Raw genomic sequence first — 24,088 nt, 5'->3', positions numbered from 1 at the left:
TGGCTGAGCCACATGATGGAAACAACCTGCAACCAAGTAATATTTTCAGGGAGGTTCTCAGGACAGAAATTGTGCCTACACTAGAGTAGACTTAGACTGAGTGATGAATAAACTGCATGATAAAGCCATTGAGATTTGGGGGTTTGCCTGTTACTCCAGCATATCATAGCCTGCCCTGACTAATAATTGTGGTCTATATGGCCTTCTTCTCTAGCCTCTACCCTGACTCACTCCAATCCTGACTCACTCAGGCTTTATTGCCAATTTATCATTCCTGCTTTGGGGTCTTTTATTCTAGCTGTCCCTTCTACCTGGAAAGTCCTTCACTAAGATCATCACATGGCAGGTTCCAGGTCTTTGTTCAAGTACCATCTCTTCAGAAAAGCCTTCTGTAATCTCCCTATTTTAAATAGCTTCCTTCTACTTTCCATGACTCTCTATCCTCTTACTCTTGTCGGTACTCAAAATTACATATTTTATAGTTTATTGCTTGGTGTCTATCACTCTAAATGGAGAATAAGGGCTCTTATTGTTCTTTGCTGTATCCTTAGAATCTAGAACAATACTGGCATATAGTTGATGTGTGTATTAATTACATTAACGGTCCCAACTATTTATCCCTCTCTGTATACTTGCCCTTTTCTATGAGTGTTTGCAGTTCTTGTCACTGAAGAGGTAGAATATAGCTCCCCTACATTAAATCTGGTCTGGTTGTAGCACTTGCTTTGGCCAGTGGGAGGTATTAGATGTGACACAAGCATAGACTTGAGAAGGTGCTTGCATGTGTCTGTGTGCCTTTTGCACTTTTCAAATCCAAAATTATCCTGCTCTGATAGGATAACCATGACAGCATACCTTAGCTAGCCTGTGGAAGCATGAATTGCATGTGGAGCAGAGCCGAGTGGCCCCAGTCATCCCTCCAGGGCCCAGATTATATCAGTTGGCAGCTGGTTGGCCCCAGGCATGTGAGTGAGCCCAGACAAGATTCAGACAAGCACAGCCCAAATTCACTAAATGCTCCAAACTAATGAACTAAATAATAGTTCATTGTATACTGCTAAGGTCATGTGGTTGTTTGTTACACAACATTATTGTGGCAATATATAACTGATACAGCAGAGGCTCAATAAATAACTGTTGAATTTCTACAGTGGATATTGTAGACATTTTACAGTGAATATGTAGATGCTCTTTTACAACCTGCTCCGTGTTCCTGATTTAACCATCTGTCTAGCAGTCTGCCAAGTTGGTAAACTGGGAGAAGCTTTAACTTCTTCCACATTCTCATTTCTAACTCTTTACTCTCTTGCAAACATCTAATGGCCTACTAAATCATCCAATTCCACCCTCAAATCTCTGGAATCTTGTTTCCCCAGTCCTATGTTTTGAATAATATTTTGCCTCCATATCATACTAACTTCCTATTTGGAATCATTACCAATTGTTTCTACACCACTCTTCAACATTATCCCACTCCTCTTAATTTTATTAGCCTCAAAAACAAATACAAATTTAAAAATTGAGGGATCATTTTGAAAAGCTTCTTTCCAAAATTTCCTTTAAAAACATCTAGAAAATAATTTAAAAAGAAAAAAAAGGAAATATAATCTGAGCAAATTCATTAAGGGGGAAAAAAAAAAGACAAAGAAAACATACTCCAGACCACGGGTTCTTAACTGTCTGATGTTAAAATTAATTTATCTTTCCCCATATAAAATGAGATATTAGAATTATTATTATTATTATTATTATTATTATTATTTTTTTTTTTTGAGACGGAGTCTCGCTCTGTGGCCCAGGCGGGAGTGCAGTGGCGCAATCTCGGCTCACTGCAAGCTCCGCCTCCCGGGTTCACGCCATTCTCCTGCCTCAGCCTCCCAAGTAGCTGGGACTACAGGCGCCCGCCATCACGCCCGGCTAATTTTTTTGTATTTTTAGTAGAGACGGGGTTTCACCGTGTTAGCCAGGATGGTCTCGATCTCCTGACCTCGTGATCCGCCCGCCTCGGCCTCCCAAAGTGCTGGGATTACAAGCGTGAGCCACCGCGCCCGGCCAGAATTATTTTTAAAAACCATAGTGGATTTAACATTATCCCTATGGTCATGTCACTCATTCATTTGCTCTTCTGAGTATGAAATAAACGATGAATTCATAGTGTCAAATTCCAATAATGCTCAGACTATCTAGTTGAACTCCAGCCTGCAGTGAGTTTGTTACTGAGGCTCCATTAATAGTTGGGGTGGTAATGAATTACCATAGTGCTTATAAGTTGTGATTTTATGTTTCTTCCCTTTTTGTTTTAGTTTTATTCATGGATAAATTTTTAATGTAAGAGATGGAAAGTATAAATAAAAAGTATTTGATCCTCCAAGGAGTCATGCTTCCTCCTGCCCAGGGTTTTCATAAATGCAGTTAACTTGTTTACAATTCTTTCCTCCCAACCTGACCTCACTCCTCTTAATTAACTAAGACTATATTTGGTTACAAATAACAGAACATCCGTTTATCAAGCGCTCAAAGAACTTGCGATTTCATTGCTTTTCTTAACAAGAAGCCCAGAGCTAGTCAGTTTAGAGCTGGTCTGTGGATCAGTGATGTACTCAAGGGAATTCCAGGTACTTTCTAACTTTCTGATCCACAACCCTTAGCTTAGGCTAAGGAATAGACAGGGATTGTTCTCATAGATGAAACCTGGTGTTCTTCTCCAGGCCTCTCGCCTGTGTTTCAGACAGCAAGAAAGGGGAAAGCTAAGAGTGAAAAAGCATTTCTCCTTGTGGCTGTTGCCTTTTTATTCAGGAAGAGACGCTCAACCTAGGGACTTCTCCTGTACCCCCATCGCCCCAAAATTTGTCTCATGGCCTGTGCTCCCTGCAAGGAAGCCTGGGATGTGGACAGCATCACTAGTAGGGGACTGCAAAGGGGAGGCAACTGTAAATGGCTTGTATGTGGTCAATCTCTAGCATCTGCCACAATACCCACCCCTGACACTCTCACCCTGAACTCCTGCTCTTCCTTTAGATCTCAGCCCTGAACCATACTGACAGTGTGAATTTTCCTATACAGCCATGCGCCACAAAACAATGTTTCAGTCAATAACAGACTATATGATGGTGGTTCCATGAGTTTATAATGGAGCTGAAAGATTGTTATTGCCTAGTGATGTCGTAGCACAACACATTACCTTTTCTATGGGTTGGTATGTTTGGATAGACAAAAACTTACCATTGTGTTCCAAATTGCCTACAGTATTTAGTACAATTACATGCTGTACAGGTTTGTAGTCAAGGAGTAACAGGGTATTCCATATATAGCCTAAGTGTATCGTAGGCTATACCATCTAGATTTGTGTAAGTTCTTACACATTGTTCATGATGTTTGCACAATGACAAAATCACCCAATGACGCATTTCTCAGAATGTATCCCCATTGTTAAGCGATGTATTTCTGTACTCTCATAGCATTAATATTCTTTACTAGCTCTTAAGACAGTTTAAAATTATACAATGATGTGAATAATCGTTGGATTAATGTCTTATTAATACTTATTTCTCCCAATTGACTGTAAGCTCCTGAAGGGCAGAAATCATGTTTGATTCTTGCCATTGTATCCCTGAATCTCAGGTATATATGATGTAGGAGCTCTATAAATATTTAGATCTACATTTACAAGCATGAGTGTGTTCAATGTCAGTAGAAGATAACAATAAAGCAAAGTCATGATAAAAAGAAAATGTGCCAAACTTGACTTGTATTAAAAATAACGTTAGAAGCCAATAACTTACATGCAATAAGAATACATTAGAGGCACAAAGTAAGATTTATTTCTATTTCTTCTTCAATAGTATCTACTTGCTTGTCTTACTGTATAGTTTATGGGAAGGGAGAGCCTCGAAAAAATGAAACTTAGTGTTTTAAAAGAAAAGTTTAATTTTTAAAAATTGCAACGTTTATCTATGTTTTTTCTCTAAAAAGGTTAATTATTGAGATCCTTAAATCAACAGCTATATTAATCACAGTCTTGTCAAATGTCTTACAAAATGCACAGCCGAGTGAAAAAGTCTGCATTGCTATACTTTGCTTATCTGTTACGTTTCCCTGGGTTTTGTCAAAATCTGTGCCCATGAGGGTGTGTCTCCTGGGGAAACCGTGTACTACGGCAGGAAAAAGATGGAGCACCGAAGTTCTGCTCACTGAGAACCGCTGCAGTAGTCCCTCCCCTGCTCTGTCCGAAGCTGGCTTTTGCCTTGATCACCCCAGGAAGGAGTACACGGCTGGGTTTCTTTCTCTGCGTTTATATCATTTTCTGGTAGAGCCCTTAAGCTGAGGGAGTAAAATCCTCAAACTACTGTGAAGACTCCATTCCCATTAGTTTTCTGTGTCAATAACGTATTGTGTTATTACTTTTATTCTTTTGCTTCACCTGAAAGGCTCAGCAAAAGTCCTGTGCTACTGCATGAGGAGTAAACAGAGAAAAATAAGGAATTTATATTATTAAGGAAATTGGTTGGAAGAAAAGCTTCTCACTGAAGTTCACTTATTTCAGCCAACAGAATTTTAGAAAATAGTTATTTCACTTATTCATGGCCCTAAACCTAAACTTGAAAAGACAGCATTAAAAAATTAAAGCTTATGTAAGTTGTATTTTATAGCAAGGATGCAAAAACGTAAATGAAATGTTAGTAAGTAAATCTAATAGTGTGCTAAAAGGACAAAGCACAAGAGCAGGTATTGTTTATTCTAGGAGTTCTAGAACAGTTGAAGATTAGGAAAGTAGGCAATAGGAAAAAATGTATTAATAGATACCAAAAACACAATTGGCAAATTAAGTATCTAGATTTGATTAAATCTCTTAGTAAACTAGAAATTAAATGATGTAATTTTAAAATGTCTCTCTTAAGCCAATGGGCAACATATTTAACAATTAAGAGAAACATTACCATCACAGGTTAAAAAAAAAGGTGCTTATGATCATGAGTTTTAATTAACTTGTTCTAAAAGATCTAATAAAAAAAGTAAAGGACACAGACACTAGATGTAAGATTAAAGCTGATAATGATTTATAGACTATGCCATTATCTGAGGAAAACCTGAGGAAAAAAAACCAGAAAAATCATTAGAACTTCAACTGAATTACAGGACTTATTAAGATAGCTGGTTTCAAAATAACTATTAAAAAATCAATAGCCTTCTAGTACACCAATAATAATCCATTAGAAAAAAAACCAAGGGGAAATATTGTATTTTCATTAGCAACCAAAAATGTTAAATTTATATATATAATTTATATACAACATATGTGGTAATATGATATATATTAGGTTCTATATTATGTATTATGCAATATATAATACAACTTTTTAAAAAATGTGTGGGATCTATAGAAGAAAAATGTAAAAAACTATAAAGAAATCATATTAAAAGCTCGACTACATGGACTATGCATCATGTTCATACATTGAAAAAAAACTTGATATGCTAATAATTCTTTCCAAAGCTAATTTCTAAATTTAATGCATCTATTGTATTTCCAGTAAAAATTTCAACAGGACTTATCCATAAGGGTGTTTTAGATTATGAATCCAGAATTTATCAGGAAGCATATATGCATGTTGATACGATTAAAGAAATAGTCAACAAAGTAGATAGATCAGAGAAAGCCTAAATATAAATAAAATTCATTGTAGGACAAAAGTAATATTTCTAATCTGTAGGGAAATGATCAATCAATAAATGGTGTTTGAACAATAGGATAAACTTATATGGCATTTAAAAAAGAGGTAATCTAATTTTATTAAATTATTGGAGTGGAATATTAAACAACAACTAAATTATAAAAGTACAGTAAATGAAATTATTTATGCATATTTGCCTACTTTTGAGTTGAGGAAGGTCTTTTTAAGCATAATAACAAAGAGAGAAAGCACAAAAGAAAAGGCAGATAGATATAACAACATAAAATAATATAAAATAATCACTGAAAAAGAAATGAACATTTTAACCTGAAATATAAAAAATTTTTACATCACATGACCATCAAAAGGTTATAGCCTTTAATATAGCCTCAACATACAGTTTCTGCAATTCAATATGGAATTTAAAAATTAAGATTTAAATTTAAAGCTCTATTAATTCACAAATACAAAGGAATAACAAATATATTAAAATATACTCACTAGTAAGAAGTGCAAACATAACTAACATTTTAATCTTTTAAATTGGAAAAGATTTTTGTAAAATTGTTAGGAATATGGATAAAGGAACACTCCAATATGTTGGATCTATATATTCTGTTTCACACTGCAAATTACTAAAGCTTTCTGAAGAGTGGCTTAACAGAATGAAGCAAAAGGCTTAAGATGGCTAACACTCTGAACAAACAACTTTTCTTCTAAGAATTTATCCTAATAATCATCCATGTGCGCTAGTTTTGCTAAAACACATTGATGACAAATTATATGTTGTAGCAAAATCTCAAAACACCCCCCAGGGTTTAAGCATGAGGGATTATTTAAATTACGATACTTTGTAACCACTTGGCATGATCTTATAGAATAAAGTTTATTACATAAAATATATCTTACTTTATTATGTAAAACAAAAATAAAATTGTATATGCTATAGGACTATAATTATGAAGATTCTATGCATAGAAAGAAAGTCTTGGGCCAGGCACGGTGGCTCACGCCTGTAATCCCAGCACTTTGGGGGGCTGAGGCGGGCGGATCACGAGGTCAAGAGATCAACATCATCCTGGCTAACATGGTGAAACTCCGTCTCTACTAAAAATACAAAAATTAGCTGGGTTTGGTGGCTCGCGCCTGTAATCCCAGCTACTCGGGAGGCTGAGGCAGGAGAAATGCTTGAACCTGGGAGGCGGAAGTTGCAGTGAGCTGAGATCGTGCCATTTTACTCCACCCTGGGCAACACAGCAAGACTCTGTCTCAAAAAAAAAAAAAAAAAAAAAAAAAAAAAAGAAAGAAAAGAAAGAAAGTCTTGGCATGAAATAATTCCTAAGAATTGACAATAGTGGTGCTTGGGCAGTGAGATGAGCGTTGATTTTACATTTATTTTTCTTCCAACTATTTTTTTGTAAGTTGCTAATTCTCTTTAATAAGTGTGTAATATTTTACGATTTATTTATAATTTAACTATATTAAACTAAATTTAAACTAAAATGTGATCAGAAAAACATTGGAGTTGTGCAGGTAATATTCAATAGTAAGTTATTTTTCTTAAAAAAAAAAAAGGTGGCTTAAGTTCTTACCTAAATGAGCAGCCTCAAGAATCCTTTCGGGATCCTTCCGGACTCATCTGCTTAATCAGAATGTTAGTAATTTGCATTTTTTTCTATTGCTGTACTCATCAACTGTTTTATATACAGCAGTTTTTGTTTTCATCTGTTTCATCTCCATTTTTCAGTCATTGACATTTATTGAAGCTGTGCTATTTTCAAAACGCTGAGGAAGGATTGGGAGGAAATGAAGCAAGGAATTTTTATCCAGGTGTACAGAGAAAAAAAGAAAGGAAAGATGCAGACAAAGAAAAAAGGATGAAAGCTTCCAGATGACGTGTGGGTCCAGACAGACCCTGGCAGAAAGCCCAGCTCTTGGAAAACTGGCCCTCGCCCCAGGATTTGTAAACAGCACAAATTCATTGATGAAGATGGAGGAGAGGTGAAGAATCTGCTTTGGCCATCTCAGCAGCACTGCCCTGCTGCCCTTAACCCCAACCCACTGGACTGGCTGAGAATATATTCCACAGTCCCTTCTTAACATCCTTCCAGGTTGTAAAGATATTACATATTTATCAAAACAATTAGTGACTTACAAGAAGTCTGAAGAAGACAGAAGCAAATACGCAAACAAATGCAGAGTGCACTAGCACCTCAGGGCAGAGGTAATTCTGCCTGTGACAGGAAAAGATCTTTCAACAGCAGTTTGACAGCTCGTGGTGACAGATCCCCACCCCAGTATCCTCCAGCAGACCCCTTGGTGGATACCTGGGACTATTTTTTGAAAGCCAAACTCTGGATACTTCTGTATTACCTAAACTCCGGCACCTCTTACATTCCACATTGGCACAGTTCCGAGGTCTAAGTTTGTTTTAATTCTCTACAATCTTTCCTGTTCAAGGAGTAGGTAACTAGAATGAACACATTCCCATTTTAAGATACAAATGGGACCTTGGAGGTAGAAAGACGTCCATATTGTTTGTACCGTAGTGTGATTTTAATTAGCTGCTCTTCTCTTGGTTCAACTCAACTTACTAAATTGGATTGGCTGTGAAGGGAATGGAGCAGTAATTTGGGTTCATGCATTTGTGAAGCAGGATTGGGGATTGCCTCAATGCAGACTGTAGCTGGTTATAGCATTATTGGAGGGAAACCAACAAAAACGAAGGAAACAGTATCTGCGCCTTCTTTGCATTCTGCCTAAAGTCTTAGGATCACAGTGTCCTAATTGGATCATTGAAAACCTATGATGGCTTTAATTTGGCAGGTAATCTAGCTGAATCTTTAACACATTAACTTCCAGACCCCTCATCATTCCAGCTGGGAAGAGAAAAGAACTTCAGGAACAAATTTTAAAAATGAAGTTTGTTAAATCATGAAAATTCCAATGAAGTTTTCTCTTTTATCTTCCTAGCTCATGTTTGAAGAGCCCAGCTAAGTTGTTGAGCTAACTCGTATTTCAAGCTCAGGGCTGCATTCATTTTGGTTCCCATCACGAATTCTAAAGGCATTTGAAATTTCCCCTTGGCTCCCTGGGACTATTTAGAAGAGTATCTCAGTTGTTTGTAGGGTTTTCTTTTGTTTAAACATTTTCAGAGTCAGACAAATTCTTTTATGAAAACATATTAACTATTCAAGTGGATGTTTCTCCACAGTAAAATAAAATTAATAAATCATACAAAGTGGGTATTTAAGCTTATGCTCCTAATCTCCTCACATGCCACTCAATGTGCACATGAGGTTTTTAAAAATTAGTGTCTCAGTTATATTCTATGATAGAGAGAACAGAGGTGTTGCTAGCATGACTGCTCAGCACTCTCCCCTCATGAGCTCAGGCAGCTGTGTGATTTGTGAAGGTGGCTGCTCATCAGTCCATCTGTGGCTTAGGGCACTGGGCTGAGCTGTAAAGGCAGAGTATCATTGCAGATTATTTTTTATTATCTGAAATAATGGCAATAAAGTGGAAGGGAAGGTGAAGAAACCCAGCACTCCTAGAGCTATGAAAAAGCCATAAGGCTCTGGCCTCAAGGGGAAACCCAGTTAATTTAAAGAAGGAATCTCTAATCATCCAGTTGGAGGATTCAAGGGTACTAGGTGGTTTTCAGGCTCCAGGAAGAAGGTCCCTGCCACTGACGACCTCATGCCAAGAGGAAAGAAAGCTGCTCTGTAGACCTTCTTTATAAGCGTACAGGTTGGAACCATACTGAGAGCCTGGCTTTGTTAAACCCAACACATACTACAATATTTTTGATGATTTATGTGAGTAAATAGGATACATCCAGAAAAAATCTGGCACATATTTTTCATGACCTCAGAATCTCAAAAAGGCAACTTAAGGGTCCAGGTCTTGTGGTGATTCTTTTTTCTTTTTGGTCATTTTTTTCATGTCAATAAAAAGGTAAAATGTAGAATGTAGTTAACTTTAATCAGGTAGATAAAGGATGCAAACTAGGGGTGGGGTGAGGCTGTGCATGATTCCGTCTATGCAAATCAGTCAAGGATTTACACTGGAACTACAAAACTCGATTCCAGTGGAAAAAGCATGAGTGGACTCTGTAGGCACCAGGCAGGCAGAGCTCCACTGTGAGAGGGGCTCAGGTATCGAGATGCAGCTCTGGGCAAGACCCCTGTGAGGCATAGCCAGATTTGGGTCTCCAACTCAACCCCTGATTCCAGAACCTCGGCTGCCTCTTACAGAGAAGATGATTCTGCCACTTTTGTTTGTATGACTTTGTAACTCTAAGAAGGCATTTTTAAAAAGTAAGTAGGCAATAAAGAAATGGTACTTCTATGTAAGTAGTGCATGTGTAGTAGTGAGTTTTGTGATCAATATACATTGCTTTGTATGTGATTTGCTCTTAAGATGTTGGAAATGAGAATCTGATATATTAGAGAATTTGACTTACAAGATTTGCAATTTTAAGTGTAACACCTAGGAGGATTTAATGAATTAATTTTGTAGTTAATGTTTGGATGCTCAGGAGAACCTGAATTTATCAGTTTAATTCTCAGGAGGTTGAAATGCTTTAAGAGAATTTGTATGCTAAATTTAGAAATTTTGATTTATTAGTCTTACAAGAACTAAGTAAGTCCTGAGAAAGATTTTGTTTCTTCTATTTGTAATTGAAGATTTTAACAAAGCCAGATGTATCAAATTTGTGAGTATAGTTTGAAATGCTTAGAGGAATTTAATTAATCAAGTTTATAAATACTGTTTACATTTTGAAAGATTATTTGATTTGTTAAGCTTATAAAAATTGTGACTAATAAAAATATGTAAGATTGATTTGATTAAGTTTGAAAATGGTATTCAAATACTTAGTTGGAAGTATTCTATCTCATGTTTAAAGATTTATTGAGCTTTAGTCAAAGAACAAAGGCAAATGAATGTTTCATACTTTAATGCACACAAACTAGATTTATAAGAAAACTTCCATGATTTATAAAATATGTTCAAAGGCTAAAAAACACTGTAACTTCAACAAATTGAATATCAATTAAAACTCACACAGCTATAAGAGCTTTTTGCAATGAACACATTCTCATTCAGATATTAAACAATGATGCTCACTCCATATAAGGGTGGTGACTTTGCGACATAAAGGATTGGAAATGAATGCTTAGGGGATGGTGTAAAAGAAAACATTTGGGTTTTCTGGACCATGATATACAATATCCAAATGATGGACTACTGGTAGACTGTGTGTACATTTCCAAAGATGGAAAGAATGTTGAAAAGCATTTAGCAAGAGATTTGCTGACCCAGTCAGGACAGTTTTAAACTACCATCTTTAGGGGGAAGAACATAAATGTTTTACCCTGTAGCTATTGTACTTGATGTAGAAGGAATCCAGGAGGAGGCTGAGACAAGAATGGACACGTATAATGGATATGATTGTGTGTCAGAGTTTACTAGAGGGCATAATATTAATTACTATTAATTGGTATTTTAGTGGTATTTAGTGGATGTCAGACTTTTCAAATCTTTCCCTCTCTTCTTACCTTCTACAAGGTAAGTTTCATTATAACCATTTTATCAGTTGAGGAAACTGGGGGCCCAGATAGGTTAAATACCTTGCATATGTACACATAGCTGCTAAGTGGTAGAACCAGCACTGGAACCCATCGCCTGGGCTCTTTCCTAACCATTCTACTGCCAAAGGCTAGGAGTAAGTTTATTAAAGGGTGCGCTCATACAAAAGACATGAAAGGCACTCAACAGGGAATCCCAAATATTAAACATAGTGATAAAGCTGAATTGGAAAGTAGATTAAGAACTATACAAGAGAAGGGCAGGGGATTAGGCCCAGGGCTGCTTAGACAAATTTCCTTGAGCAGTTCATATGTAGCATTAAAACTCATGCTGATTCGTATGTCTCCAGGTCATCATAAAGCACCTCTTCATCTTTGGTGCTCCTCATCCAGAGAGCTTCATATTTCCCCTTCCACTGAGGTGGAATTGAAGTCTCTCAAGGTGGCAAGAGAGAAGTTTGGCGCAATGTAAGCCAGTTCCCCAGTCAGTCTCACATACGTGGGACTTCACATGCACCACTTCATGCTGGAATTTTCCTGTGTCTATCGTATTTTTATATGGTGTGAACAATGCAGGAGTTGGAGGGCTGGGTGGAGGGTAGGTTTCTCCTGGTTTCACCTCAGCAAGGACAAGTAAAGGAGAGAGTGCACCTGCTGCTGGTGGGGGGTGTTAGAGAAAAATCCAGGGGGTTGACAGCAGTTAGGCCAGAGAAGGGTCCATAAGATGGAGGAGGTGCTTATCATTTTCATCTCTCTGAGTCTCTGGTATGCCTGGGTAGACGGGAGGTAAGATGGTAATGATAAGCACCTCCTCCAATCGGAAGTCTTTTCCTGGGGCACAATACCTGTTCAGGGTGGCAAGGTGTGGGTCAGGTATCCTGTGGGGCTCAGTCAACTGGAGTGTGGAAGAAGTAAGTGTGAGTTAGAAACCATGGTTATTCTAGAACGGGGGTTCTGAATCAAAAGCATTCTATTTTGTAACAAACCTTTATGGTAGGGAGAAATTTGGCCCAGTTTTTCTTTTGCATCAAGGCACAGCATCGTAAGTGTGCTATACGGTCTGCTTGAGGCATCGGGTCTGGTTTTTAGATTTTGGCTGATGTGTGCAGAAGAGAAGCATGGTCAGTTTGCTCATGACGCACACATTTTAATGAGTACCTACTCTGTGCCAGGCACTTGGATAGGTTCTGGGAACAGGAAACAAAATAAGGGATCCCTGTTTTCATGGAGCTTGCAATCTAGTAAGCAGGGAGGTGTGGGAGAGATAGACAAGGTACAGACAGTTGCAACACCATGGGATAAATGCTGTGGAAATATAAGGACCCCTCAGCTAGACTTGCAGGTCAAGGACCGCATCTTAGTACAAGCACTGAGCTAAGTCAAAGAGGACAGCAAGGTCACTAGGGAGGATGCCAGTCCTAGGTGTCTAGGTGTTGCTAGACAGAGTGATGGTAGTAAGGTAACTCTGTTCTGGTCATCTCCTTTTAAGAGGGCCATTAACAAATGGAAATAACCAGTAGAGACTAATGATGATGATGTAAAGTTGGAGGAACCAGGGACAGTTAACCAGAGCTGGGGATGCTTCAAGATAAATAGAAGCTTAATACCTTATCCTTATACTTACTGGAAAGCCTGCTACGTGGAAGAGGCCTGAGACAAGTAGGAATAGTCCAAAACCAAAGAGGCAAATTTCATTTCAAGAAAAGGAAGAATTTTGTGATGATTTAATAATTTATTGAATTTAACAAATGGGAAAAATAGAGTAGAATATTTGAGCAGAGTTTGGTACTCTTACAATGGCCCTGTTTGGAAAGTTGTGGGGTTGAACTTTTATTTGGGTGGAAAATTGTCAAAAAGGCCTCTAGTATTTTCTCTTGTGTGAGAGGACTCTTATATTGCTTTTCTGCCTCCAACGACAGTTTTCCTTAAATGAGGTATCATCCAAAAGCCACCAAGTGCAGGAGCATGTAGGCAGATGTCTAAGGCACATAAAAGCAAATTGCATGGGTCTTCAAGCTGTGAGGGGGTGGAGAGTGGGAGGGCAATGCTAAAAGAAATTGTTTCTAATCGCTCTTCCAGGTTGAAACAGAATCCTCATTGGCACGATGAAGATTAAATGAGACAATGGACTGGAGGGAACATAAATAAAAGATATCATTATCAATTTTATTAACATAAAACTTCCTTTCTAGTTTCCAAATGATGGATATTAATAAATTATTATGAGTATTCCCAATCCAGCGTTCTTGAAGTTAATTAAAACACAAAACTCCACATTCATTTCCCTGTGCCTTGCTGCCTCTTCCTCTTTGTCGTTTTCCTCTTCTTTCTCTTCATTCTCTTTCATTCTGTCTCCTCCTTCTCTTTTCTCTCCCCTCCCTCCTCGCTCCCCTACTGCCCTCCCTCTTCTTCTTCTTCTCCTTTTACCAGGAAGTCTTTCCCATATTCCCAAGGGAGTTCTTTGCTCTAACTCTGCTCCCTCTGCATGGCATTGATTGCATTGGGTTATATGCTGTTCGTGACCTTGTTAATCTCCAAAGACTGAGACACAATGGCAAAGGCAATGTCTTACTGCCTCAGAATATGGCACACAGTAAGTGCTCAATAGTGGTTTGATGGATGGATGGATGGATGAGGAAAGAGGTCATTCCCTTCACTGCCATCTAATTTTATTTCCTCTTACCATTCCGTGCTGATATTGTCTCTTTGATCCCTGGCTTGTCATTCTCTAGCCTCACTTCTCAAGTTTCTTGTCAGGCGTTCCAACTAATCGCTATATTTTCACGTCAAATTCAACATAGAGTATTCGCATTTTCTTCTGGGCAACTCCTCAATTCATTCCCTGATTCACCTGTGAATTCACTTCAGTTGAATCAGTCTGTCATTGACCTGAGGCACTTTGCAACATTTGACTTCCATGCTTCTGTCATACAGCTTCTTCTACCTGAAAGGTCATTTCTTTTTTTTTAATCAACTTCTCTAAAAATCTTATCTAATCTTCAAGGCCCAACTCAGTTGCCCTATCTTGAGGTCTTCCTTGATCATTCATCACTGCTGGGCAGGATGTCCCTCCTCTTGTCTCCTATAGAATATATCTGTACAACCCATATGAAACATTTTACTTAATACCTTATATTTTAGTTACCTCTAAATCAGTCTTATTTGCCTTCATATATAGCCCTTTGAGGGAATAAACAAGGCTGTGAGTTAGGAAACCTCACCTTACCTTGATGGCATCAACACTTGATAGACTGAATATCTTTATCTAAGTTTGATGGTGTTTCTGTCTCATGATCCTCATTCTAATTCAGCAACAATAATAGTAACAGTGTCTTGTGCTTGTGCTATGTGCTTTTATGTTGAGAATTATTCTTTATTTGCCTCCAATTCAAACTATGATTTCTTCCAGTTTTTTAAAAAAGTAACACCCTTGACCATTCAGGACACTGCAGGCTCCCAGGAGTAGGGAGAGAGTGTGGCAAGTGTAACGGAGCAGCTCCAGAGAGGAGGTGGGCGTTGAACCTCTTGAAGAAAGGCCCTGAAATCTAAATGACCCATCTGAGAATTAACAAACTCCATTTTGGTCCACATCAATGCTGACATTGGAAAAGACAGGGCCAGTTGTGGCCAATGAGCTTCTAGTGAATGGCCATTCACAGCATCACAGCAGTGCATGGTAATGGGTTTCCAGGGCCATCCGAATTAGTGCAAAGGATCCTGGAATTTAATTCCCCCTCCAGGTGGGGTGATGAAAGACTGCTCTGAGATAAACAATGAGATTGCAGTTCAACCAACAAGGTAAAGTTCAAGGATAGAGTGCAGGTCTAATAGAGACCTGGAAAGCAGGATATTTAAATTGGTAGCTGAGTATGGCTGGGACAGAGTGTGTAGACACGAGTTCAGTGGACAAAGTTTTTGTGATTTATTCATGTTTTTGTTCTAGGTTCCTCTTTTGCATTATCAGCTCTCTCAGAGAGCTCAATTCCTCTTTTGCCTTCAACCATTACTCTCTCTGGGCAACTATATTTTTTGGTCTCAGAGAGACCATTTTATTTGGAGTCTGAGTGAGCAACTGCTACCTTTCATTTTGCTGAAATTATGCTTGCCCCTACCAGGTAGGGAAACAGTGATACCAGGCCAGTGCTTGTCTGGACCTCCCTGTTGCTCCTGTTGCTATGTGCATGGTTTCAAATCAGGTTATCTGTTGCCCATTCCCCAGCTCCCTGCAGGGCTTGGAGATTGCCTCCCTTCCTCTACTCCCTTCTTAGGTTCTGCTCCACAGTACTTGCCAGAGCATCATAATAGAACCAGTAATTGTCACCAACTCCTGAAAATGGGGGTTAGGGGAACGGGGCTGTTGAGGGGGGAGTCATCACCTCTCTGTGTCCCCCATCTTCAAATTTCATGAAACATCATACATACCTTTTAGTTTTATAGTTGTAAAGAATTTTTAAATTCTAAGTCAGAGAAATTATAGAGTTTCAATAGCTAAAATCCCTGGTATTTGTTGGAGTTTAGATAGAGGTAAACCTGATCTTATTTAGCTACATTTGTCTCTGAAACATTTTTAAATTCTAGGTAACCGCTGCCTTCAAAAAATAAAACTCTTTCTAATGGAGATATTTCCTCCCTCCCCTCCTCTCCTATCCCCTTCCCACCTCCCACTTTTCTTCCCTCTCCCCTCCTTCTCCTATCTTCCCTTCCTTTCCCCCGATCCCTTTTTTTTCCTTCCCTGACCCCACCCCACCTTTCCTGTAGAAAGACTATAGGAAACATTTAAATTGGTACTGCAATCTGCAACTGAAGTTTTTCTCCGCATATATCTTGATTCTAATAGGAAATTTGACAAAGTTTACCAAGATAGTTTGACTCAACAATTCCTTTAAAAATCCTTTAAAATGAGAAGATATAGCTTTTTAAAAATTCATTTTATTTGATGTAGTAATTCTACTTATTGGGATCTATCTTAAGAAAATAATCAAGAAGGCAAAACAAAATTATCATATATAAATATTCCTTAGATTATTAATTATAATAGCAAAAATCTAGAAATCACCTAAATACACAATAGTAGAGAAATGACTACGTAAATAATAATAGCATATTCACATAATAGAATAGTATGAAGCCATTAAGATTATGTTTCTGAAAACTTTTGAATAACACAGGAAGGTGTTATTAATATCTTTCATTAATACCAATGGAAAAATGTAGGCTACAAAATTATATAGAATCTAACCTCAATTATGTAGTATAATAGTCATAAAAGAGAAATTCAAAGGTTAGCAGGTGTTGCTTCTGGTCGGTTAGGTAAGGGGGATTGGATTTTTGTGGTCTTCATATTTCCCAAGTCTTCTGCAGTGAACAGGTTTAATTTTACAATCAGGAAAACCACACTGCTGTTATTTTTAAAGACTTGATTCAAAGGTTGTCTGTTAAAAATTCAAGGAATATACAAACAGCTGATATAATATTTCCTCTAAGTCTGCATTTCCATGCTGGAGAAAAGGGAGATAACTTACAGGGGAGGACTTAAAGCCCCCTTTCTTTCCAATACATTCTTGGGAGAGAATGGATGACCACACATGCAGGAAATACATTCATTGGAAGGCCTGAGGGGGTGAGTTTATAGTGTGCTCACCAGGCTGAGCAAGAAAAAATAGAAGGAGCACTTGGCAGACATGGAGACAGAGACCTGAAGTCTCATCCCTAATTCTACCTTGAACTCTAATCTTAGGAATGCCATTGGTAACTTCCCTGGGCTGTATCTGCATGTTGGAAACATGATGACATTCCCTGTTGCTGTCATTTCCTAAAGCTCTGGCATCCGAGACCTTTTGGTCTCACTGAGCAGGTATCACAGAGGGTCAGGGCTCTGCGGTGGTTTACCTAGAGAAACACAACAATGGAGCTGAAATCTGGCTCCCTGCCCAATCCACTGTGCGGACTCTGACCCTTATCCCCACCCCTAACCTTCTAAGTTCCAGAGGAAAGATCAGGGCTGCAGAACATGTTTCTGTGTAAGCCAAAAGAGAGAGCTGTCTGCTGGTGCTCCATCAGCTACTGAATGCTCCAGCTCACACTGACTGACAGGTCTTCCTAGAGCTTGTGCAAAGCCCCAGTGCAGAAAAAGCAAACAAACAAACAAAACCCCCCAAAAAGCTTGCCCTCTAATTTAGGGGGCATCAAGAGAGTGTTTGTAAGGCTGAACTGGCATCAGGTTTCACTACCCTGATATTCACTTATATATCATGCTATCGACTTTTTTAAGTTTAAGGAAGCTGTTATGAGATTAAAGGAGCATGTCAATGCAGAAAGATTTACAGGTGTACCTCACTTTCAGCAAACTGAATATCTGAAAACCAGTGTAGTACAAAAGATAAATTTGCAAAATAATTCATTTCACTCCCACTTTGAGTAATTGGTTTACCATCTACATTTAAAATACAAACTGATTTTCCACAATTTGTTTTACATAAAACATAGTAAGCACATAGGAGCTGCATATAGAGAGATGTACAGGGAACTAACAAATCAGTATTTGGACACCACTGCAAAGGATGGAAATGAAGATTTCCCTGATTTTAAAAGTGTTCATTGACTACAGGAGCTAAAAAAGACTTCTAATAATTTGCAAGTTATAAACAATCTTTATGCAAAGAGGGTTAGTAGTTTGGAAATTTTTTTGAAGTTTTCTCCTAGCTCCTTCTTTGGGTTTCTCACATTCAGTTATCTCAGGAAGGACATCAAAAGACTCCATTTTAAAATCACAGTGGTAGGTGTTTTAAGCATACTTTCACATCCCAGGCAAACATTTAACACCTGTGCACACGTAGACATACACATTGGAGACCTAAGATACAAAGGAGACAATGCCAACAGAGCTGTGCTCCAATAATCAATTTTCCATCATGCTACCTGAAGAGCCATTCATTCCAGAATACCATCCCCAGTGTTTGAAATGCCAACCTTTTCACTTTCAGTCAGCTTTGGGAACCCTAACCTGTTGGTTGCAGGAACAGAAGAGCTCTCAAATGCCTTTGCCAAGCATGTTTCTCTGTGGATAGAGACAGGCTAAATACATACATTTTACATTGCAGGAGAAATTTAGAACACCTCTTGGGTAAGCTTCCTGGATCCCTATCCGTGGAGTTTCTTAAGGATAGCATAACTGTCTCTCATTCCTGAATGAGAATTCCTAGCATTACAGAGTAAACTGCATTAGAATTCTGAGTATCTTATGATACTGATGAAATGCTCTTTCACATCCAAAACAAACAAACAAACAAAAACCAACGAACCAACCAACCAAACAACAACAACAACTACAACAACAAACTGGAGAGTTGCAGTGGGAGCAGAAAGTCCCAGAATCCTCTAGGTGTACTTAAAACAGGAAGGCAACAAGAGGCTGTCTGACAGAAAAACAGGCCTGGAGGAATTTACAAAGCCCCTTCCAGGGTCCAGTCCTTTGACCAAACCCTAGGTATTGTTTGCAGCCTGCAAGGGTAAAGGGGAGAAGGAATATATGGAAAGGAGCAAAGCAGAAGTTGAAAGTGTCAGGAAGATGAGTGGAGAAGAGATGAAGAAAGGGGAGTTAAATGAAGAAAAGGGGGATGTGTGTTGAAAGGAAGAGAGAGAGTGATGGGTAAAAAAGAGGAAAAAAAGTTGAAATACATAAGATGAAGTTCCCCATCAACAAATGACTCAGTTGATCAGTAAAAAAACCCTCAGAGTGGCCAATCTTCCACTTGACCCATACCCCACCCAGTTCCAAACCTCACAGCAATGCCATGGTCCTCTGTGAGCACTTTCTCGCCTTTTCACAAAGGCTAATCTCACCTATCAAAGGCCACAGCCGTCATGGAGTAGATACTGGCGAAGACAGCGGCGATGGGGAAGAAGTTGTGGAACTTGCAGTAGAACAGGCCGTAGTACCATTCGTTGTGGACAGCATAGGTGAAGTTCACCACTGTATTGAATGCAGCCATGGAGGCCTCCGCGAAGGCCAGGTTCACCAGAAAATAGTTGGTCACTGTCCTCATTCTTTTGTGGGCTAAGATGATCCACATCACTACCACGTTGCCCACCACAGAGGTCACCACAATGACCGTGTAGGCAGCTGCCCAAAGGACAATTTGCCAGGCTGGTTGCACGAACTGATTGGGTTCCGAGGTGTTAGTGGAGATGTTTGGGGAGAGGTCTGAGTCCACCGGGAGGACGTTATCCATTTCGAAGCTAGGCGGTAAAGCCCTACTATCTGTACACAACCCCCCTCTGCAGCAGAGTCCTGTGGCTGGCGCCTGGGGCTCAGGGTCCTTCTAAAGCCAGGCAGGAGGGTGGAAGGCTTTTTCTGGGCAGCACTCTTTTTGAAAGCTGAACTGGCGCTCAGAATATAAACGCTGCTGGATGCACTGCCTGCCTGCCCGCGGTGGCTCTGAATTCCTCCACTTTCAAGCTTCAGGAGACATTTGAGTTCAGAAGTCTGGAGACAGCATCTCTCTTGCGGTAAACTGAAAAAGGGAAAGAAATTCCACCGGTCACAGTTCTAGGAAGCAAGAGATCCCCCGCATTTATGCACCTGCTGCTGCCTGCAACTCCTATTTCCCCTTCCTCCGCAGGGAAAGGCAAAGCCCTGTGCTGCGTGAGGACTTAGGAGCGAAGTGGGGGCCCATTGCAGCGCGACCTGTAAAAGTTCTGAGCCTATGGCCAGGATTCTGGAGCTCCGTATCCAGCTGGAGATTTTTCCTTCGCTTTTGCTGCCGCTGCCGCCGCCTGCAGTTTCGCGGGCACCTCTCGGTTCGGGTTGCTCAGCTCGCGAGTTAGCTGCGCACGAGGCTTTTATAACCCCCTGCAGAGACGTCACTGGGAAGGGGCAGTACCTGGGCTGCGTACTCGCCAGTCCCGGTGCGCAGCGCGGCAGCTGCGCCAGCTGTTGACAACTGTCTCATTCCACCGCCGCAGCTACCACGCCTTTTGCTGCTTGCTACTTGCCGTGGGAGTCTGCGAGCCGGGAGCCCCACGCACTCCGCGAGGGGGCAGTAGGTGGCTTGGAAGTAACTGACACAGATGCGGTCCGCAGCTGGAATCGTCGTTGCACTAGGGGTGCTGGGAGGAAGGAAGGATTTGGGAAACAGCTGGAGTGGAGGACAATCAACTTCCAGGGAATGAAGCCCAGAGCCCTGCGACAGCTCTGCAGAGGCGGCTTGCCTGTGGCAATGGGAAACGGGCATGTGTGGGGGCGATGTGCCAGCGCCGCGCTCCGGGCCGCGCTCCAGCTACCGAGAAGCCAGAGGCGACGACTCCCTGGTCCAGGTGTCCCGAAAACAACTTTCCTGAGGCTGTGTTTAGGAAACACCCCCACAAAATATCTAGCTCCGTTACCTGGCTAGCTGATTCACCTGGGAAGTGACAGTCTCTAAGCTTTGAGGACACTTTCCTCAGCCACCCTGGTGACTTGGCCCCTCGTTCCAGGAGAAGCTCCATTTGAGCCCTCCACCTGACCCCTCTGGATGAGCTTCTGCTCAATCACTGGGGACAGGGCTGAGCTCCCTGCGAATCTTGGTGAGCGCAGGAGCCACACTCATAGGCAGCTTGTCGCTCAGACGCGCGGCTCTGGGCTCTCCGCCAGCAATCACTGCGGCGCTGCGTTTGCCTCCCGGGGACCTGGCAGCCTCCGCCTCCGCGCCTGCCAAGCCTGCAGGCCAGGGCCGGGCCCGGGGTGGCATCGGTGGTCCTTCTCCCTGTTCCCCTTCCAGGTTTGCATAGGGGCTGGAGGACAGGTCAGCCAGCCTTCTCTGCCCGCCTCCATCCTGCCCTGCCGTCTTCTGACTTTGAGGCCTCGTATCCCAGTCCAAGACCATTTCAAACGGTAGAACTGGTGCCAGACACTTGGAGGAGGCAGGGGAAAGACTCGCCAGTCCGTATAAACCCTTTTGGAGAAGCCAAGATGGGATGAGCTCCGCAGCACGTTCCCGCCAGACTGCTGCAGGCAGAGTTCCGCGGAAAACTGAACCCCGGGAGTCCTCAGGGGCCCATCTACCCCGGTGCACCGCCCCCTCCTTTCACTGCGGGGACTCGGAGCTGTGGGACTGGAGCGCGCACCGGCAGACTTGCGCGCAGGTTGGAGTTGGCGCACACCCGCGCCAGCCGGGGAGCGGCGTTTACGCACTGGTACCGCGAGCGCTCAAAGCATCTCTCGGGAAGTGCTTTAAGGCTGGGAAATTTACTACACACTTACGCCGGGCAAAAATTGGATCCCACGCCGGGGAGGAGAATCTGCTGTTTCACTCTGTATTTTTTCGGAGCCTGGGATTTTAGCGTATATAGGAACCGCACATTGCTTTGCCAGGTTCTCCTAGGCACCCATAAACACACTGCATAGAAAACTCTAGAGATGCTTTGAAGAGAACAGCGTCCCTTTATTTAGAGCGGCTGCACAAGAGGTCTTCTTTGTGGAAGGGAATGCCTCCTCCACCTTGGATCTCTCCTTGAGGCTTCCACCATCTCAAAGAGCTGACAGAGAGAGGAAGGAAAAGGGAGAGGGAAGGGGATGCGGAGGGTTGGGGGGGGGGGAGGGGAAACTTCTCTATCTTTAATTTTCCTTCCAAGCTGTTTAAAGTTATCTTTTCTTTTTTCTCCCTGTCCATTGGAGCCAGGCTGACGTTTTCAAAAGGAACTTTACTCAGTGGTTAAGGGAGAAAAAGAAAGCTAATCGAATAAAATCTAAATATGTAATAAGAGCTAAATATAAAATAACTATGAAATAGCTAAAAAGTAAACATTAATCCATTTATCCTCCATTAGTACAGCAAGTTGATATTTTGAAGCAGGTACTGTGCTGGGCACTGGGGCTGGGGGGTGAACAAGCACTTACAGTATGGAGAAAGAGAAACAAGAAGCAATGAACCGTACAAAATGGGCGGTATTATGATGACCAAAGGTACTAAGCCCTGAGTGAGGAGAGAAGAGGGAGGCCACCTAACCTAAACAACGAGGGGTATCCGTACAGATGGAAGAAAATCTCATCCATGAAGAAGCCTGAAGAATGAGTTAGGATGGGAAGAGGTGGAGGGTGGAAAAAAGGCGAATATTTCAGGCTGAAGTTTTATAAATCAAACCTTGTCACTCTGCTTAAAGTCCCATAATGACTGCTCACCTATGAGCCTGCAGGTCAGAGCGGGGCCCGGGGTGGCATCAGGGGTTCTTCTCCCTGCTCACCTTCCAGGTTTGCATAGGGACTGGAGCGCAGTTCAGCCCGCCTTCTCTCCCTGCCTCCATCCTGCCTAGCCCTCGGCTAACTTTGAGGCTTCGTATGCCAGTCCAAAGCCACCTCAAATGGTGGAACTGGTGCCAGGCACTGGGACACCTACGTTCCTTACCCTGGCCTTCAACTCTGGTGTGTTGATGAGTCTGACTTGGGGTTGTTTTTCTTTCTACTCCGGGATTTTCATGGCTGGTAGCCATATCTTAGGAATCCTTATGACTTGCTAAAGCTAGTTTCTCTTCTTAAAAAAAAAAGCATATTCATGATGGGTTCACCATTGAGGAAAAAAAAAAGCCTCAGCTATACAGTAGCAGAAGTTGTTTTTGGTTCATACCTATGATATGAGGAGACACTTTATCTGGCATCACCCATCTATAAAGTAATGAATTTCCCCCTACAGCTTTGCACAAATATATAGATAAAATTCTATACATGCTATTTCCCTCCAAGAGCTGATATTCTTGTTTTCTTATCCTTTTCCCCCTTGGTTCCTCTTTTCACTGAACATCTTCCTTGACACTCAACACAGGATCACACATCTTAAAGTAAACGCTGTTAACAATGTAGTATAAATCCTTCCTTATTTGTCCAGACTCTTTGATACTATCTAGATGGAAATACAAACATACATAATATTCACACATGTAAATGCAAATATAGGACTTTCATTGTTGTCTGTATTTTGTTTTTCCCACTCTAAACTTTGCCCAGCTGTTTCAGAGTCAACAGGTATAGATTTAACTCATTTTTCAGTGGTTAAATATTATTTCTATGTTATGGATACACCGTAATTTATACATTCAATTCCCTATTCATGAAAATTAACTTTGTTTCCAGTTTTTGTCACTAAAGGCAATTAACAATACACATTCTCTACATCCTGGTGTTTTCTTTCTATGGGGGTAGATTCAAAGTGGAATTGCTGGGAAGTAGATTATATTTATATTCCTATGCATATGCATATATATGTTGTGAGTTTCTATTCATATTTGTTTATTTTTAAAAGTTTTAAATAAAATTTTGTTTCTTTGAATTATTTACTATATTTTATACAAATAACTAAGAGTCTATACCAACTTCATATATTACTTTTTAAAGCGAAAACATGAATTATTTGCAATTTGCCCATATATTTGCACATACACAGACACCAGCATGGTTTTTAAAAAACTTTTATTTTGGGTTCAGGAGTAACATGTGCAGGTTTGTTATATAGATAAATTGTGTGTCACAGGGGTTTGGTGGACAGATTATTTTGTCACCCAGGTAATAAACTTAGTATCTGATAGGTAGTTTTTTGATCCTCACCCTCCTCCCACCCTCCAGCCACAAGTAGGGCCCAGTGTCTGTTGTCCTTTCTGTGTGTCCATATGTACTCAGCGTTTAGCTCTCACTTATAAGTGAGAATATGCAGTATTTTGTTTTCTGTTCCTGCTTCAGTTTGCTTAGAATAATGGCCTCCAGATCCATCCATGTTGCTGCAAAGGACATGATCTTGTTCTTTTTTATGGCTGTGTAGTATTCCATTTACATGTGTATATATATACCACATTTATATA

At 40.6% G+C, this 24,088-nt stretch overlaps 1 protein-coding gene across 2 annotated transcripts in view; it reads right to left on the bottom strand.

Moving 5' to 3' along the window:
- The window catches only part of TACR1 (tachykinin receptor 1), a 155,962-nt gene extending 135,551 nt beyond the window's left edge, over positions 1 to 20,411 (bottom strand). Inside the window, exons 1-2 of one of the 2 annotated variants that reach the window (XM_063789004.1) lie at positions 19,950 to 20,411; positions 19,106 to 19,776 (exon numbers count right to left, since the gene is read on the bottom strand). In XM_063789004.1, the coding sequence (XP_063645074.1) occupies positions 19,106 to 19,494 (389 nt within the window). In that variant the 5' untranslated portion in view covers positions 19,495 to 19,776; positions 19,950 to 20,411. Of the gene's footprint in view, positions 1 to 19,105 lie in introns of both variants that reach the window. The other variant, XM_525793.7, reaches the window with a different exon arrangement.
- Between the last annotated feature and the right edge of the window lie 3,677 nt (positions 20,412 to 24,088).

This window comes from Pan troglodytes, chromosome 12 (assembly GCF_028858775.2).
Source record: "Pan troglodytes isolate AG18354 chromosome 12, NHGRI_mPanTro3-v2.0_pri, whole genome shotgun sequence".
NCBI classification, from domain to species: Eukaryota; Metazoa; Chordata; class Mammalia; order Primates; family Hominidae; genus Pan; species Pan troglodytes.
The sequence above is the reverse complement of the archived record's forward strand: the minus strand, read 5'-3'. Positions and strand labels throughout refer to the sequence as shown.